Source organism: Cyrtonyx montezumae, unplaced genomic scaffold, assembly GCF_038088225.1.
Source record: "Cyrtonyx montezumae isolate F1298 unplaced genomic scaffold, pur_monq_1.0 scaffold_14, whole genome shotgun sequence".
NCBI classification, from domain to species: Eukaryota; Metazoa; Chordata; class Aves; order Galliformes; family Odontophoridae; genus Cyrtonyx; species Cyrtonyx montezumae.
Genome location: NW_027071870.1, coordinates 17,051,434 through 17,067,523, shown reverse-complemented (window position 1 = coordinate 17,067,523; position 16,090 = coordinate 17,051,434). Strand labels below are relative to the sequence as shown.

General features: G+C 39.2%; 1 protein-coding gene across 6 annotated transcripts in view; it reads left to right on the top strand.

Moving 5' to 3' along the window:
• RBM33 (RNA binding motif protein 33) overlaps positions 1-16,090 on the top strand; it is an 86,677-nt gene that overhangs the window by 49,302 nt on the left and 21,285 nt on the right. For all 6 annotated transcript variants that reach the window (XM_065731546.1, XM_065731547.1, XM_065731548.1 and 3 more), the window contains 5 exons: positions 4,199-4,358; positions 5,093-5,424; positions 6,294-6,539; positions 7,056-7,343; positions 13,400-14,044. In XM_065731546.1, the coding sequence (XP_065587618.1) occupies positions 4,199-4,358; positions 5,093-5,424; positions 6,294-6,539; positions 7,056-7,343; positions 13,400-14,044 (1,671 nt within the window). The remainder of the gene's footprint in view (positions 1-4,198; positions 4,359-5,092; positions 5,425-6,293; positions 6,540-7,055; positions 7,344-13,399; positions 14,045-16,090) is intronic.

Sequence of the window (16,090 nt, the reverse complement as noted above, 5' to 3'; positions counted from 1 at the left end):
AATAGGCAAGAAGAAATGTAGTGGTATTTCAGAGTAATAGATGAGTACCTCAGAACTTGGGAAAATATTCACTATATTTTGCCAATTTTTTTAAATGTTTGGTTGTGCGTGGAAGTGATAACTGACTGAAACTTAGTTTCACATGTGGTGTGTGAAATTATCCTGTCGCATCATTAAATTACCATTGGAGCTTTCCTGAATGCTGAAAGCAGAAGAAAAATCTCAGCAGCATAAAATCAGAAAATACAGACTTCTCCCCAGCTGTATTACGGTGATTTATGGGCAGAATTTTAATTCTCTTTTTAGGAGTACTAAAAGAAAAGCTGGTTTAGAAAAAAAGAAGTGGAGGTCAGAGGATTTTCACTGATGTTAGAAGGAAGAGGATCGAACTCATTTCTGTTTTTAGAAGCAAATATTGGTAATTCATTTTTCTGCAAATAGCAAATGACTTTGCAATTAACTTTCTGTGATTGGCCTTTGGTTATCAGCCAAGAAATGTGATTAGTCATAATTTACCAGTTCTTTAAAATGCCGCATACAGATGTTAAGATTTGCAAGTGATCAAATAAGTGGGCATTCCTTAACGATGCTCTGTTGTCTTTATAGCATGCTGCTTTATTATACTTACACTGGTGTATATTTCTGTAACTTCCCCGCATTTGAAACTTCTTGGTTGAAAACAAACAGGAGCATCACCACCTCGGTGCCATTGTGCGTGGATAAGTGCTGTGGCAGGGATGGGTCATTGCTTTAGTAATCACATACGACTCTTCAGCACTAATGGTTTCTGACAGAGACAACTCCTGCTCATTGCAGGATATAGAAAGGATTTTCATGTTATTTTAAATGCAAAGTGGAGAAGGGGGGTTGGATTTTAGGCTTCACAAATATTATTACTAAAAACATAGTAGCTTCAGAGATTAACATTGAGTGGGGGGGTGGGAAGAGCATTTTTAACTATGAAGAAGAGGATGATAAGGAAGAGTTACATTTTATTTCCTTCTTGGTCTGATCTTGTTGAACTGTTTTGGAGTTTTGAGCCAAACACGTACTGTAGGATGTACTTTCTGAGACGTACCATGAACAAAACCAGAGTAGGAATGAATTTCAGTGCATCTTAGTGGGATTTGTTTTTTTCTTTTTCTGCAGTTGGATAATTCTTTTTAAAGTCAAATAAAGTAGACAAGAGGAGATAACTTGTTTCTAGGGCTACAATAGACACCTTTGGAACTGAGGGAAGCTTGGTATCAGTATTGCTTATACCTGTGGCAGTAAAATACTTTGCTGGTTGGTTGTTTCTGTAACTTTGTAATAATCTATACTCTCCTATTTTTTCTAAATGTGACATTTTCTGATCTAAAATAACTTTAATAACTAAGTTTTGGAAGTGAGTAAAGTTTATTTCAGAAATGTTTAAATCTTGGTTATGGTGGGAAAGCAAGAGTCTGCTGTCAATGTGCAAAGCCTTACCAGACTGCTGTGGTTTAAGCTAATATGTTCTGCTGGCTATCTGCTTGATTTTGAGTTGCTTTTTTGAAGTTTTCCAAATATTTATGTTCTGAGACTGAAGTGCTTTCATTCTAAGACTGAAATGGTGGAAAATAGCGTTTTGTCCAATAAATAGTAATTCATGTGTTTTATGATTGCAACTTTAAAAAAAAAAAAAAGTATTTGCCTAATTGGAGGATGTAAATTCAGCCTTATTTTACATTCAGTTATGATTTAGGGCTGCTTTGGGATGAGGTAGATCTGGTCATGATAATGAGGGTACAGGACGTCAGGAAAGGGAAAGCTGCTGGGAGGAGGTGTTCATTTAAAATACAAATTCAAAATCTGTTTTTTCCCAGTGTGCTCTCTTCTTCCAAAGAAGGAAAAAGAGAGGAAGCAGTGTGGACTAAGAGCACAGGCAGGAAAGTCTGGGTCTGAACTGGTCAAATGACAGATCATAATGGGCTACCACGAGAGCACCTGCTGGTGTTACAGAGCTGGAAAGCTGGGTCCCAGTTGGGTTTGGGAACCATTGGTCCTGGTGAGGATGGCTGAATGTGTCTAAAGAACAAGATAGGATTGGGAGAAAGCTAATTGGAAATACTGTCTAGAAGACTCTAGAGTTTCAAAGTAAAGCACTTGGAAAATAGGAGGAAAGGTCACCTACCTGGACTTTCTTCCCTCTGCAGGTGATACGTGCTCCTGTGACTGAGTGCAGTAAATAATAAGTGAGATAAAAACCACTCTGTTGTGAGAACTGCCCTGGTGAACTGGTTTCTCCCCTGCCTCTGTTGCAATGACCATATGCATTAGTTGGTTTGCAGTTGGCCTGTCCTCCTTGGTTTGCAGAAATGCTGTTATGTTCCCAGTGACTGTAAGAGCTGTACTTTAATATGCTTTTATCCCCAAAGCTTTCAAGATGAGAGGATGTCTTTAACCTTAGTTTGTGAGGACCTTTGGCAGCTCCTATGTGTGGTGATGGTACAGGTGCATTTGGGAGCAAGGGGTCAGCATCCTTAAGGTGCGGCAGGCAGCCAGTGCTGTCCTGTTCAACTGAAGGGAAGGGCAGTGCAGTTGAACAGGCTGGTTCAGCTAAAGCTAGATGGTTTTTGATGGGACAAATAAATGTCCCATCCCAAATATTTCCCTCTTTCTTCAACTGCTATTGCTTGCAGACAGCCTTTGAAATTTAAAGGTTTTGCTGTTTTCTGAGGTGGCAAGAGTGTTTTCTGTGGGTAACTGCCACTAAATAGTATGTACATTAACAAAGACTGTCATGCTTGAGTGTAAAATGATGTCTTTTCACTAAATGAAATACCCACAGGAGACTGGCTGACTAGGAGCACTGGCAGCAGGATATAGAACCTTTAATCTCTGTGTGATAAAGTATTTACAGCTGATGGCTGTATAATGACATAAAATACATACTCTCACTTCCAGATGAGGTCTTAGTATTTCAGATATCCCCATTCAGGTGTTTTCAAGGAGGCCACAGATTTAATGTTGGCTTTGATGCTGAATGGCACTCTCATATATGGTCCTTGCATATCCCAGCTGTATCTTTCTCGTAAAAGGGTGTGCAGCAGCTTTGTTTTGTGCTGCTTTGGTGAACAGGCTTCAGTAGGCAGGACAAATGCCTGGTTTTGAAATTTTCAAACCAAAATGCTATTATTTTTGCAATACAAATAGGATAGGGTGAGATTATGTATTTGTTTGGTTAGGGCAGCCCCATGGATAAATAATAATCCTTTGTTGATAACTGTAATTTGCTTTAGCAGGGAGTTTGTGCTCTGAAATCTGTTGTGAAAGGCTTATCTTTAGCAGTGGCAAAGTTTAAGCTTATAGATGAACACCAGATGGAGATAGAGCAGATGCCACCACTAATTTCAGAATTGTATTAAGTGGAAAACAAGAACGTGCTTAGATATTATGTTCATTACTTATTTGATTTACTCGTACATAATAAGGAAATGTTTCTGAACATAATGGCTTATGTGAGGCATAGCTTTTCTGTTATCAGAGGCTAGCAACATCCTTTGTCAACTTCTGATATAAAAGCAAAAATGGCAGTAGTGTAAATTACTGACTTAAGTGTTCCTTCTGCAAAGTTCTCCTTTCAGATTAAGGTTCTGCTTTCTGTACTACATAAACTCACTTGACATTTTAAGAAATAACTTAATGGAGGAAGGATAATTTTCCAGTCCTTCTTATAATGCTTCAGATGCACTGAGAGGTTTTTTTTTTTTTTTTTTTGAAAGATTTCTATAGTTTTCAAATGCCACAATTCCCCTCCTCCACTGGAAGTAAAGCAGCTTCACTTCTGTAGCTTACACTGTACCGAATTGATGGCACAGAATAGTGTGGTTTAAGAAGATAAATGTCAGGAATGTTTCCTAAAGTAGACATTCAGGTTTTTTTGGATTAATGTAAAAGAAGGTCAATAATTGCATGGATTTCAATAAGCGTGAGAATAAATGGCATTCCTGTGGTGCTAGTGATTATTAAAACATTGTGAATTCATTTCAAGATACTGTGCTGAGGTTTAATATCTCTTCCATTGTGAAAGGATGACTCAGTAAGGGCTGCCAATTTGAAGAGATTATAGTAGGTAACTCCATAAATCAATTAGATTTTAAGAGGAAAAAAAAGTTACAGCAGGCAATAGATAATTCTCTGAATGGTTGTCTTTATCTTTTGTCTTCTTTAATAGGTCCCTCCAGACTTCCAGCAGCACACACCTGGACCTGTTCCTACCAACTTCTCCCAAGCCCCACGGCTGCCAATGCAGGATCAGTGGAGAGGGCCACCTCCCCCCCCCCCACCTCTCCCTCCTCCACCTCCTCAAGACAGAGACCCTTTTTTCCTAGGAGGTAAATGTTTCCATTTCAATTAATGTACAAAATGTACTTTTTGTAAACATGCAGTTTAAGGAAAGAACATGGAGATTGTATTTGATGTAACCTGCCTTGTATGTACCAAAAATTGCAGCAGTCTGATATCTTTTCTGTTCTGGTGTACTTTATGTATTTAGCTACCACTGATTCATTTGTGTTTATCCAAATACAAAATAAAGTTAGTATCAAAGTAATTGCTGCAAATTGTTGTAAGTTGATACATTTTAAACATCCCACTCTCTGAAAACTATTAATATTAGCTGGATTGTTAGAGCATAGCAAACAAAATAGGTTGTTCGTGTGTATGTAGACATTTATGTTTAACATCTGTATGTAATATTTATGATGTATATGTTACATACATTTTACCTGTACTCACAAGGATGTAAAAAATTGCTAAATATCTGGTCTGCAAAAATCCTGCGAGTTCTTATGTGCTTTTATGCAATATCACTGCAGTCTGTTTCTGAAAGCTATTCCTAATTACTGCTAATTTTCAGTTGTCGTGGTGCTTTAAGCATCAGTTCCTCTTAAACACAAGTGGCCCAAGCCAGAGAAACATAACCTTGAGAATAGGTCTTAAGATGAAGTCTCACGTTTTTGCTTTTTAGAAATTTCAGGTTACTTTTCAGAATGAAATGTTTGCAATTCAAAAGCGTGCTTGTTTCCCGAGGAGATTTGTCATCTTATTTCTTTCCTGATTCCCTCAGATCCGAGATTTCCCAGCCATCACTTGTTCGAGCAGCGGAGTCCCCCGCCTCCACCACCTCCCCCGCTTCTTAACAGTCCGCATCCTGTCCCTACCCAGAGCCCGATGCCGTTCAGCCAGCCCGGGCCAGTGTTCAGCCAGCAGGGACAGCAGCCCGTGTTTCCCAGAGAGAGGCCGCTAAGGCCAAACATACAGCCTCAAGGTCCGGTGGGAATTCTCCACTTCAACCAGCCAGGCTCAGCAAATCCACGGCCCTTCATTCCTCCGAGACAGCAGTTCCTACAGGCTCCAGGACAGCCCTTCCTCACAGCACATGCACAGCCTAACATGCAGGTACATATCTGCAGTGGGGGATGGTCCTACAAGAGGTGTTTCAAGTGGACAGTACTGTGTTGTACCCGCATTGATGCACAGGAGTAATATAACTAAAACTGAGTTATTTGAGATAGCGGATATGAGGCAGATTTACATATAACATTTATTATTCCGTCTGGAAAAGTGGTTCGCCTTTTCAGTTGCCAGCACTCATGTTTCTGATAGCAATCTACACACCAGCCCTGTTTCTGCAGTGAAGTTACAAAAAACACCACGGTTTGCTTAACACTACCGGAGGCAGAGAGGTTGTAATGTATCCAGCGTCGTATAGCTCCTGATGTTCATTTAGCTCCGCAGAGGTAGGGAGGGGTGTCCTTGTGCCCCGATGTCCCCATCCTAGCGACGGCAGTCCCGGAGCGCCCTCTGCTGCTCAGCCCCATGACTCAGCGAAGAGCTAGGCCTCCTGCTGCCCGAGGGGCAGCCGAGCAGCTTGACGGTTTGAGGTTGAGCAGAGTTATGCAGATGGCCCTGTTTATTTGGAGGGTTTTCTTCGTGTTTTGACATAGGGAAATCTTGAGGTCTGGTGATGTTTGTTTGGGACAGGGAGAAGGAACAGTACAAGGCATTAAAAAAAGAAGGAAGGAGAAAGCAGAAAGCTTTTCATTTGCCTTTTTTCTGCTTCAGCTTCAGCTGTTGACTGTGTAAATATGGAACTCGCTTACACAGCTTTTGTTAATCCATTTTTTCACTTAGTATGTTTTTTATTTAGCTTGGTCTGTACCTGGTCACAAAGTTTGTTCTTTTGAGGACTTGGGAGGCTGGAGCTACATTTTCCAGAGGTTATTACTTTGAAACTAAAAGCAAATAATCTTTTTTTTCACATGAAGGGTCCCTTGCATCCTCCATTGCAGCCTCAGCCACAGCCTCAGCCTCAGCAGCACCATCACCAGCAGCAGCAGCACCATCACCAGCAGCAGCAGCAACACCATCATCATCTCCAAGGGCCACCGCAGCCCTTGATGCCCATGAACCAACCGCAGTTCAGGCCTCACATGCAGGCCACGCCGCCACAGCAGCCAAATAACAACAGGATGCAATGTCAGCAGCGGCAGGGGCCGATGAAGCCGAGGCATGTAAGTACCACTTACAGTGTTATCTCACTCAGTTGTCTGTGTGGGAGCCCGGTTCTCAGACACTTGTTTTTGTTTCAGTAGCATTACAAATAAACATTCTGGTTCACCTGTAACCACTACAATCTTGTAAGTTTGCTGCAGTGTGGCATGTTCTATTGATAAGTAGGTTGGTGTGACACAGCAGTCGGTAGGAGTGCTCAAGTTATTGTGAGTGTAGTTGAGAAGAATGATTTTAATTAAGAAAAAATAAATCACAGTGAAGCCAATTTCTAACAAAGACGTTAAATAAGTGATTCAGTATTGCTATTAATTAGGGAAAAAAACGTTTTAAGTGCTTATTTTCATACCTATTTCTTCTTATGTTAAAAACACAGTGCCATTTTGAAAAGTTCACTGTTTTTTATTTTTTTTGGTTGGTTGGTTTTGACAAACAACAAAGTTGTGGAAATCTGAAACAGGAAACACTTCGGTCTGATTGTAAGTAGAAACCACATTTTTTTCCTTTCTGCTTTTCAGAGCACACCCTCACAAAATATTGTCAAGCGTCCAAATCAGCAACTACAGCCAACAGCTCCAAGAAATAGCAACTTGCGGGAGTTGCCCATAGCGCCATCACATGCTCTGGAAGTGAGCAACAACAGGCGAGCCTCTACTCCAGCTGCTCAGGTCAAACCCATTACGAGCACAGTGTCTGCTACCAAGACTGTAGCTGGTGGTGGAAACTCACAGGGAAGGCCTGAGATGAAAGCTAAGGCAGTCACACCAGTGGGCCAAGCAAAACAAGAAGCAAAATCAGAACCAGAGGTAAGGCTTTTTTTTTTTTAAAGATTCTTAAAACTTTTCTGCTCTGACGTGAACTGTAAGCACACCCGATGTACTGTTCATCCAGCATTTTTTGTTGCCACTAGAGGCCTCTCTGAGTTGCACTTTCTTTAATGCAAAGCAAAGACAGTTTCTGTTGACAAAAAAATACTCTCAGACATTGGCAGGGCACTTTTCATGAGTGCTGTTACTGTGAGAGAGTGAGTAGCATTGCATTGATGATGCTCTTAATACTGAATGTCAGGAAGTGCCAGAGGAACAAGATGACAACGTGCAGCCTATATAATTTCTGAGTGTTAGGTTATTTGGAGCAGAATTGTGACTCGTAGTTCAGTTGTCCACAAAACTTGTCTCAAGGACCGAGTTTCCTTCATCAACTGTTGAAAGCTTTAATTGGGATAATACTTTCTTCCCTCTAAGCTGCTGCTGATTAGCTTCACATCTTGTTCTTGGCTTAGTTATGACCAATCCTAATTTTCACAAATGTGGCACAAAAGAAACGCATAGCTGACAGTATTTGACCTCCTATGCAGGAACTTCTCAACCAGAATAAAAAATCCTTTATCCTGTTTTTAATTCTGATAGTTTCTGAAAAATTTGCTTAAGTAATCACCTTCACCTCAATTCAGTTTCCTGGAATAATGAAAGACACAGAAAATGCTGTGCCTCTTAGGAAAGTCTCTGTCTTCCAGGCTATTAGTAGAGGTATGTTTTGAAAGCTTCTGCAAAGGAATTAGGGGCCACGCTATCTAAAGCATCTTGGAGTCCTTTAGTATTTCAGCCATGTGTCACTTTAGGCATTAGTTTGGAAATCTCTCTGACAGTATTTGGAAAGCTGTCTTTGAAAACCGTTTGTGATACCTATTTTATAATAAGTTTTTTTTTCCCTGTCAAAACAGGAGGAAAAAAGTGTTGCACTTGAAAAAAGGATGTGTTCTGTAGTGTTTCCTATTGTCAATCATAAAAGTAAGGCCCCTGTAGGTAAACTTGGCAAGTGTTGGAAAAATGCATGAACATTTTCGAAGTGGACCCAAGAGAGAGCTCCTGTGCTGCAGTTAATGTAGTAGCAGTTGTCCTTCATCTGTGCCACTTCAGTGGTATTCATTGGAGCCATTTCTCCTGACGTTCACAAACTGAGGATTGCTGCACTAGTAACTCATTTCCAAGCACATAATTGTATCTCTTATTGTCGCAATGCAGTTCATTAAATTTCTCATTGAGGCAGATTGCAGTGTTTTCCAGCCTTTTATGGCCTTTTCTGATTACCTAACTTCTTGCTGATTTTGGCTTTCCATTAGGATGAGAAAGAGTTAAATTATGTCATCTCTTCTAGCTGTCTTGCTCATAACTGAATTGGGCAGGTTATTTTGCAAGTGTCTTCAACTGGAAAATTAAGACTTTTTTTTGCATCTCTGTCCCTGAAGAGCCAGTGGACATATTTATGAATGCCCTATAATGTAGGAAGCACAAAAATGGAGTATTGCCTATTAAATGTTTTCCTCATCTTCAGAAGAGAGGTTTGCAACCTAAGTGACTAGAAGACTTAGATGTCTGAATAGCATGCTTGTGTTTTCGTTCCTATGTGACTGGAAAATACTGACCTCAAATGCCTTTGTCTGTTACTTTCCAAGACGTAAACTTCCATGTCCTCAGTCTGAAAAATCATCTTAACAGTGAAACTGAGAGGTATTGGTAATGGCTGTGAGTCGTAATTCTGCTTGTGCTGAGGTCAGTTTAAGATGAGATAAATTAAGGTATTTAAGTACTTTTTTGGTTGAAGAAAAGCACGGGGATAATGTAGAAAGGTGACACAAGCTTTCTAGTAGAAACTAGATATTGAAGCTCAGAGCCGGAAGGAAACTAGTAGAGCACAGTCAGAAGTGTGCTGATATTACAGCTTATACCACAGTTAATGTCTCAACTATAGACAGCCAGTATAGAAACACAACAGTAAACTTTGAAGTTGGGTGTTTATTTTTTGGGTCTTATATTGGTGGTAGTTTGTTTTTTTTTTAATAAACTCAGAGTATGGAAAATACTGTTGAATTATTAAGCAGATGTGTCTAAATAATCTTTTTTATACTGCCTGAGAAATATTTGCGTGTATAAATTTGATATTTTTTTCCCAATTTGAGTAGATTTTCCTTCCAGGTTTTAATAATGGTGTCTTCTGGCTTGTTCCTTGAAGGTTATTCTCCTCAGTCTTTTTCCAGTTAGAAGATCATAGCAGGGCAGTGTGATTCTCAGAGTAACTTGCAGCAGCTCACGCCTTGTTTGGGTTTAGGAGCTGCTGTCACCAGTAGTGTAAAGTGTGTGCTGTGGACTTAGCTGCCTTTATTTAAGATTTTGTGATTTTGAGGGCCAGCAGACAGATGCTATAATTTGGGTTTGCCTTTACGTTTTATGAAGACTTGTTATAAATTACTGGACAAATGCTGGTACCCTTCCTTGTTTCTGATATTACAAATATTACAAAAATAAAAATAAAAATCCTAAAAGAAACCAAAAATGCAGAATACACAGATCTTGTGTATATCCTGCAGTTTGGTTGTACCCATTTTGCTAGGGAGACAGGTGAGCTTGGCAGTGTGATTCCTTTCTCATTCCTTGATTGCAAGCCAGAGCACTTGCAGTATCTTGCTCTTAGGGCTCTACATTTAATTCTAATTACTTGTAATAAAGCCTGCAGACCTCTTCAAAATTGAAAGAAAAAAAGAAAAAAAAAACCATTGGTTATTTGAATTCACTGTACTAGAAGCAAATTAATGGTACTAGGACTTAAATTACAGTAGAGAGTGTAATGGTGTGTTGTAGAGTATGTATTCTCTGTCTTTTGCTCATCAGTGCCAATCTGAGTCCTCCTGGAGAATTCAGGACTGCTGCTTCTCTTAATGCTGTTGCTGAGTTAGACTCAGAAAGGCAGACTGTAACTTATTATTTTTTTGACACTTTCCATTAAAGCTTCTGAACATTTAAGGCAGAAGAAAAAGCTTGTAGCTAAGGTTTGGTCTTCCCTGCAAACCACAAATGTGTTGGGTTCAAGAATATGATCTCTACTTAACAGAAACAAAACACAGCTTTGTTTCTATTGCTTTGTGCTCTTCTTCTCTTACTTTGTACATAAAAGGAGAGGCTAGAGAATAATGCACTACTTCTTGTGGAGTTTTCCACAGAAAAGTAGTGAGGCATATGTAGAGTTTACCAGGGAAAAAGCTGGAGTTTACTGTCATTCCTGAATCTATGCTGTAGGCTCATTCCACAGCTAGTTCAAATTTGACCTAACTCCTGAGGTTAATATTTTGTTAGTGATCTCAGAGTATTTATATTGTTTGGTCTTCCCCTAGCTGCAAGAATATTTTACTAGGAATCTAACTGTTCTAGCAACTTGCTTATGGAGATGAAGAATCTAAACCTACTTACAGCTGTTAATGGGCTGACCTGCAGTTGTACTGTAACCTCAGAACTCTTGTCCCTTCATTTCAAAATTTGCCCTTTAAGAAGAGATTGACTACACAGAATCCATATCTATTCAATAAGTAAGAGTTGGATTGATAAAGGAAATGTTCAGATTCTACCTGAGATGGAGTAGTCTGAAGATCTGCTAAGCGCACCTCAAACTTAACATGTCTTGTTAATACAGTTTGTCAATTGTCCTCTGTATTTAATGCTAGTTTAGCTGAAACCACTTCATCTGCCCACAGGGTTCTGTGTGGACGTGTTGATCAGAGTCCCTCAGAGTGTTTTGTCCTCGTCTGCTAGCAAGACTTAATTTAAGTGTGCCACAAAGTACGCATCTCTGTTGTTCACATGTAGTCTTTGAATTGGTGTTTTTTACTTTCCAGATCAGGATCAGTATCTTAGGAGGGGGCGTACAAGTTCCCTGATAATACTGTCCCTTGTATATAGAAAGGTCTGGTCTTATGCAGGCTTCTGCTAGCACTGACTCCTTCACTTGACTATAAAGGAAAAGAAAATGTGATGCTACCTTCAATGGTAAATTTGATACTAGCTCACTGGAGATTACTAGACCCACTTAGGTAAAATGCAGAATATTCTTATCTAAAGCAAAGGACATGAGTATGAAGATATATTAGGTGGAACAAGTTTACTGTTTGGACAGTTTCAATAACATCTTTACTGTCTTTGAACCTGCCTGAAAACTCAATTTGTAGCGTTAGGTTCTGCATCACAGCACATCATCCTTCTCTCAGTTTTCTCATCCTATGCAAGCATATGTCTTACCATTTTGCACTGTTTCTTAGGATTCTTCTTTTAACTGCAGTCCAGCACCTCCAGCTCTTGGTGCAAGACAGAAACTCTTTGACTTTTTCATCGTTTCAGTTTGTTGAAGTATGTTCCTGTTTGTAGCCATCAGCAAAGTCTTTACAGCAATCGCTCAGTTATCACCAGTGTCACAGTCTGAAGGGTACAGAGGAAGAGCAGAACCTTTTGTTTTATGAAGCATTATCCTAAATAGTTTCAGGTTTGCTCTTGGAACTATGGCTCACATTTTAACAACAACAAAATCAAGTTTTGTTGAAGTCTTTATTTTTTTTTAGCCGTTGTTTGGACTGGACTTTTAGTCGGAGACATGCTGCTGTCTTTCTCGCTGTGGGAATAATCTGTGTCAATAGGTGCTCAGAAAAGAAGCATTTCTATCTGCAGGAGACAAATGTGTACGGTTTGTGCATGTGGGTTCCATGAACACTAACTCTACTGGGCTTTATATTGTGAGCCAGTGTTATGTTTGGATCTGTTCTGCTGTTTTTCCCTTACACTGAGGGAGGGATTCTGGGATATACCAGAATAAAAACCACATGGAACAACAAAATCAGTCATTGCTTGCTTTAGTTGTGTATGTTCTTAAAAAAAAAAAAAAAAAAAAAGGCATTTGTGTTGACATGGTATTGTACCCTTACTAGTGTAAATTAAATAACTTTCACAGATTCAGAAATGTTCTAATACTGTTTATGCCGTAGCTTACCAAAATGAAAAGTGCTGTTTCCCTGAGCGCCTGCTTTTGCTAGAGGTGATTTAATATACAAGTAGGGTTTAACAGTAGGATTTTGTGCTCATTAACATTTGTAAGCAGCCTCCTAAAGTCTCTAACCTAATATTACAAACTGTTGAAAATAACAAATGCATAATGAAAATGTGTAATTTTAAAAGAAAGCTTGTGATTATATCGTAAGAGCAACTTCATTTCCAGGGTGATGAGGATTTGCATTTCCTTGACTCTTGCCCATTACAGCTTTTCATATGAACTCAAAGTTGAGGCATCTTTAGGAAGGTTATTTGATAGTGTGCAAGACTTTCAGAAGGGCGTAGGGATGGAATATTAAAGGCGTTCTCTAAATACCATTAATATTCCAACACTGCATTTGGCAACATTTTGATTCTGAAGAGAGTGCATGAGTTCAAGGTCAGAGAGATTGACTTGTGCTGTTCATTATAACCAATTATTGTGTGACAAATGAGTTTGAGATCAGGCTGAAAATTCTGTGAGAAAAATCAATAGTTCTAATCAGGGCCTTTCAGGTCATTTACCACCCTACCTTTTGTTACTTTGTCAGAAAAGAGCAAGATAAAACCTGTGTGACAGTGGGTTGCCTTCGTATTGTTACTTTCCATTTGAAACATATTTTGATATCTTGAATTATATTAATTTAGTTTAATTGCTTTTAGAAAGTTCTAAATGAGTTCCAATTTGTAAGACTTAATTTTTTGCTATTCTGATAAGATTTCTTAACTGGTATTATAAGCTCCATTTATTTTATTTTATTTTATTTCCTCTCTAGGAAGTAGTGTATCTAAGTTTCAAACCTGATTGAAGCTGTTTGTGTCTAATGAATAACAAATAAACCATAGTGGCAGATATGCTCTACTAATAGCTTTAGCTCGGTGTCAGGGATAATTTCAGAAGCTCTTCAGAGAGCTGGGCCATTATGACAACTTCTAAAACAGTAATTTAATGCTATTTTGACCAAACTAGGCTTATGCTGAGAATTTTCTAAATTAATTTGCATTTCCCTTTGTAGTACCCAGATGAAGATGAAGAGACCAGACTGTATCGTTTGAAGATAGAAGAGCAGAAACGTCTGAGAGAAGAAATTCTGAAACAAAAGGAGTTGAGACGGCAGCAGCAGGCTGGTGCTAGGAAGAGAGAACTGCTAGAGAGGCTTGCACAGCAGCAACAGCAGCAACAGCAACCTTCTGCACAGCAATCCTACATGCAACAGGACGACAGCTCTTCTGAGTACCCTACCAATGGCAGTCCTTACATACCCCATTCTGGCTTACAGACCAGGCAAAATGTGAAAAACAGACTTCTTGTTAAAAAGCAAGATATGGTAGTTCCAAATATTCAGCCCAAACACACAGACTACTCACAGGTTGGGGCTAACATGCAGTATCAAGGACAGCAAATGAAACCAGTGAAACAGCTGAGGCAGACCAGAACAGTGTCTCCCAGTCAGCCTCAGGCATCGCAGAAAGTGCTACAGACAAAACCTGCTGCAGCACCGCTGCCCACCACACAGACTGCTAGAGTGGCTTCCGTACAAGCACGGCCACAGGAAATGAAACCTGGCGTGAAAAGAACTGTCATGCAGCGGACAAACAGTGGTAGTGGAGATACGCCCCATGTCGGCAGCAAAGTCAGGGTGATTAAGTTGTCAGGAGGGGTAAGTTTCCACGGCTCATCTTGTGTGTGTGTGCTGTCGTGGTTTGTTTCTGTGCGTTTCATTCTGTGTCAGTCCAAAATAAAGGATAGGCCTAAGGTGAAGGGGGAGGTAGCAGATTTGTCAGACTTCATAATCCGTATTTTAGATTTTCAGAGTTGTAAGTTACTAGCAGTTATTCAGAAACGTATGTTTGCTGTAATGCTTTGCTGTCAGACAGTTACCACTCATACCATCTTTTCTAAATTAATACTCCAATCTTTTAAGTTCTTTATAACTTGAGTTTGAGAGACTCATCAACTTAGCTCATTTAGCTTAAGGTTGGTAGTTCTGAGCACGGCTCAGGGAAAAGGACTTGCATGGCTGTTTTTAAGGTTCACTTAAAAGGCTAGGCTCTGTTCGTTAGCTGAAGCCACATAATTTAGTTGAGTGCAAGCACTGGCATCAGCGTGACTTCTGTACTCAAGGGGAAATTGTTTTTGTTTTCTAGGGAAGCATGTTGTGAAATGAATTCAAGCAGTATGTTGGAGGGGGATGTTTGCTGCTAGAGGCTGAGTTTAAAACATTACCGTTTCACTTCTGCATCTAAATTAGATTTCCTTATCTTTTGATGAGGGCTCTGTTGTTTGTAGAGTGTCCCTTGAGCACTGGTGTTGTGGATGGCTCAGTGCTAGCCTTGATGGCAGTGTGCACACTGAAGGTTTGGGGCTTTGGTTAGGAAGTTCATAGACCAGACTTCTTCTGTCTTAATGAAGAGACAAATTAATTTGTTAGGGCTCTGGAGAAACTGAGATGAAGGGACATGTTTGCCAGTGTTCATTCTGTCCTTGGTTTTTATGTTGAGGAGGACATGATATATTTAATGCTGTGATACAATGGAGCAGTTTGGGCAGATTTTTATTTTTATTTTTTGTATTTTTGGGGTGTTCTTGCATTGTTATTCTTTTATGGTGGGTTTTTCTTTTTCCTTTTATTTTTTCGAAGAGTGTTTCTTAAATTATGAAGAATGTTAATTAGAGGAACTTACACAACTGTTGTAATGAAGTGAATGTCCTGTGTTAACAGGGGCTTCATAAAGCCTTGGAGGCTAGGCTTTAGTTCATAGAAGTATGGAGGAAATCACAATCCTAAACCTTAGCTACTTTTATATAGCTCATAAAAGCTAAATACGCTTGAAATTTTGAATTGCATAATAATGTATTGCTTCAAATTACTAATGCAAAGGACATTGTTGGCTAACTAGGGCTGACAGCAGTGTGACTTAGAGGATGTCTGATTCCTCAGACATGGTAACTTAAGCTCAGAAGAAAGTATGAGAGGTTGAAAGAAATTGTTTCTGTTGGGCTAAAAAATAATTATATATAGATATGTCTGCAGGAATCCCAGTGGTCTACAAGAGTTATGACAGCTTTGTTGTTCATTAATAATTGAATAAAGCAATCATGCACAACTTTTATTATTTGGTGGAACAAAACAATGCCAGTCACCACTGCATACAGCTCTTCATAACAAAAGGTTATCGGTGCCCAAACTTTCATTTGTAATGAAATAATTTTTATCCTAATACTCTGTTTTAGGAAACTGTAAATGATTTGTTTCAGATAAGTCTCTTGGTAAGCAAGAGCAATAAGCTTCATGAAATGCATGTGTAGCTTCTCTTTTGTCATATACTCAAGCAGATTTGTTCTGTCCTTAACTTTGAAATACTGAGGTTTTACCAAGGTAAAGCAGTTTCTTTGTGTCTTTCTCTCTCTCTTTTTTTTTTTTTTTTTCCATATAGTCATGGAAGATTTCATTTTTCCTTCCCACTGTGGAGGAATAGGAGCAGGCATTGCAATTAGCTATTTAACGTTGATCAAGATGGTTGATTAATTTTTAATCATTTAGTGACAAGCTGAATCTATACAACTTTGTTTCTTTGACCACATAAGGAAAAAAGAAAAAAAGAGCAGTGTGGGGGAGCAATCTTGTCTCTTTTGACAGGATTTTAAAGAAGAATTAAATGCTGCTTGGACTCTGACTACCATAAAGATCACATCACATTTAGTT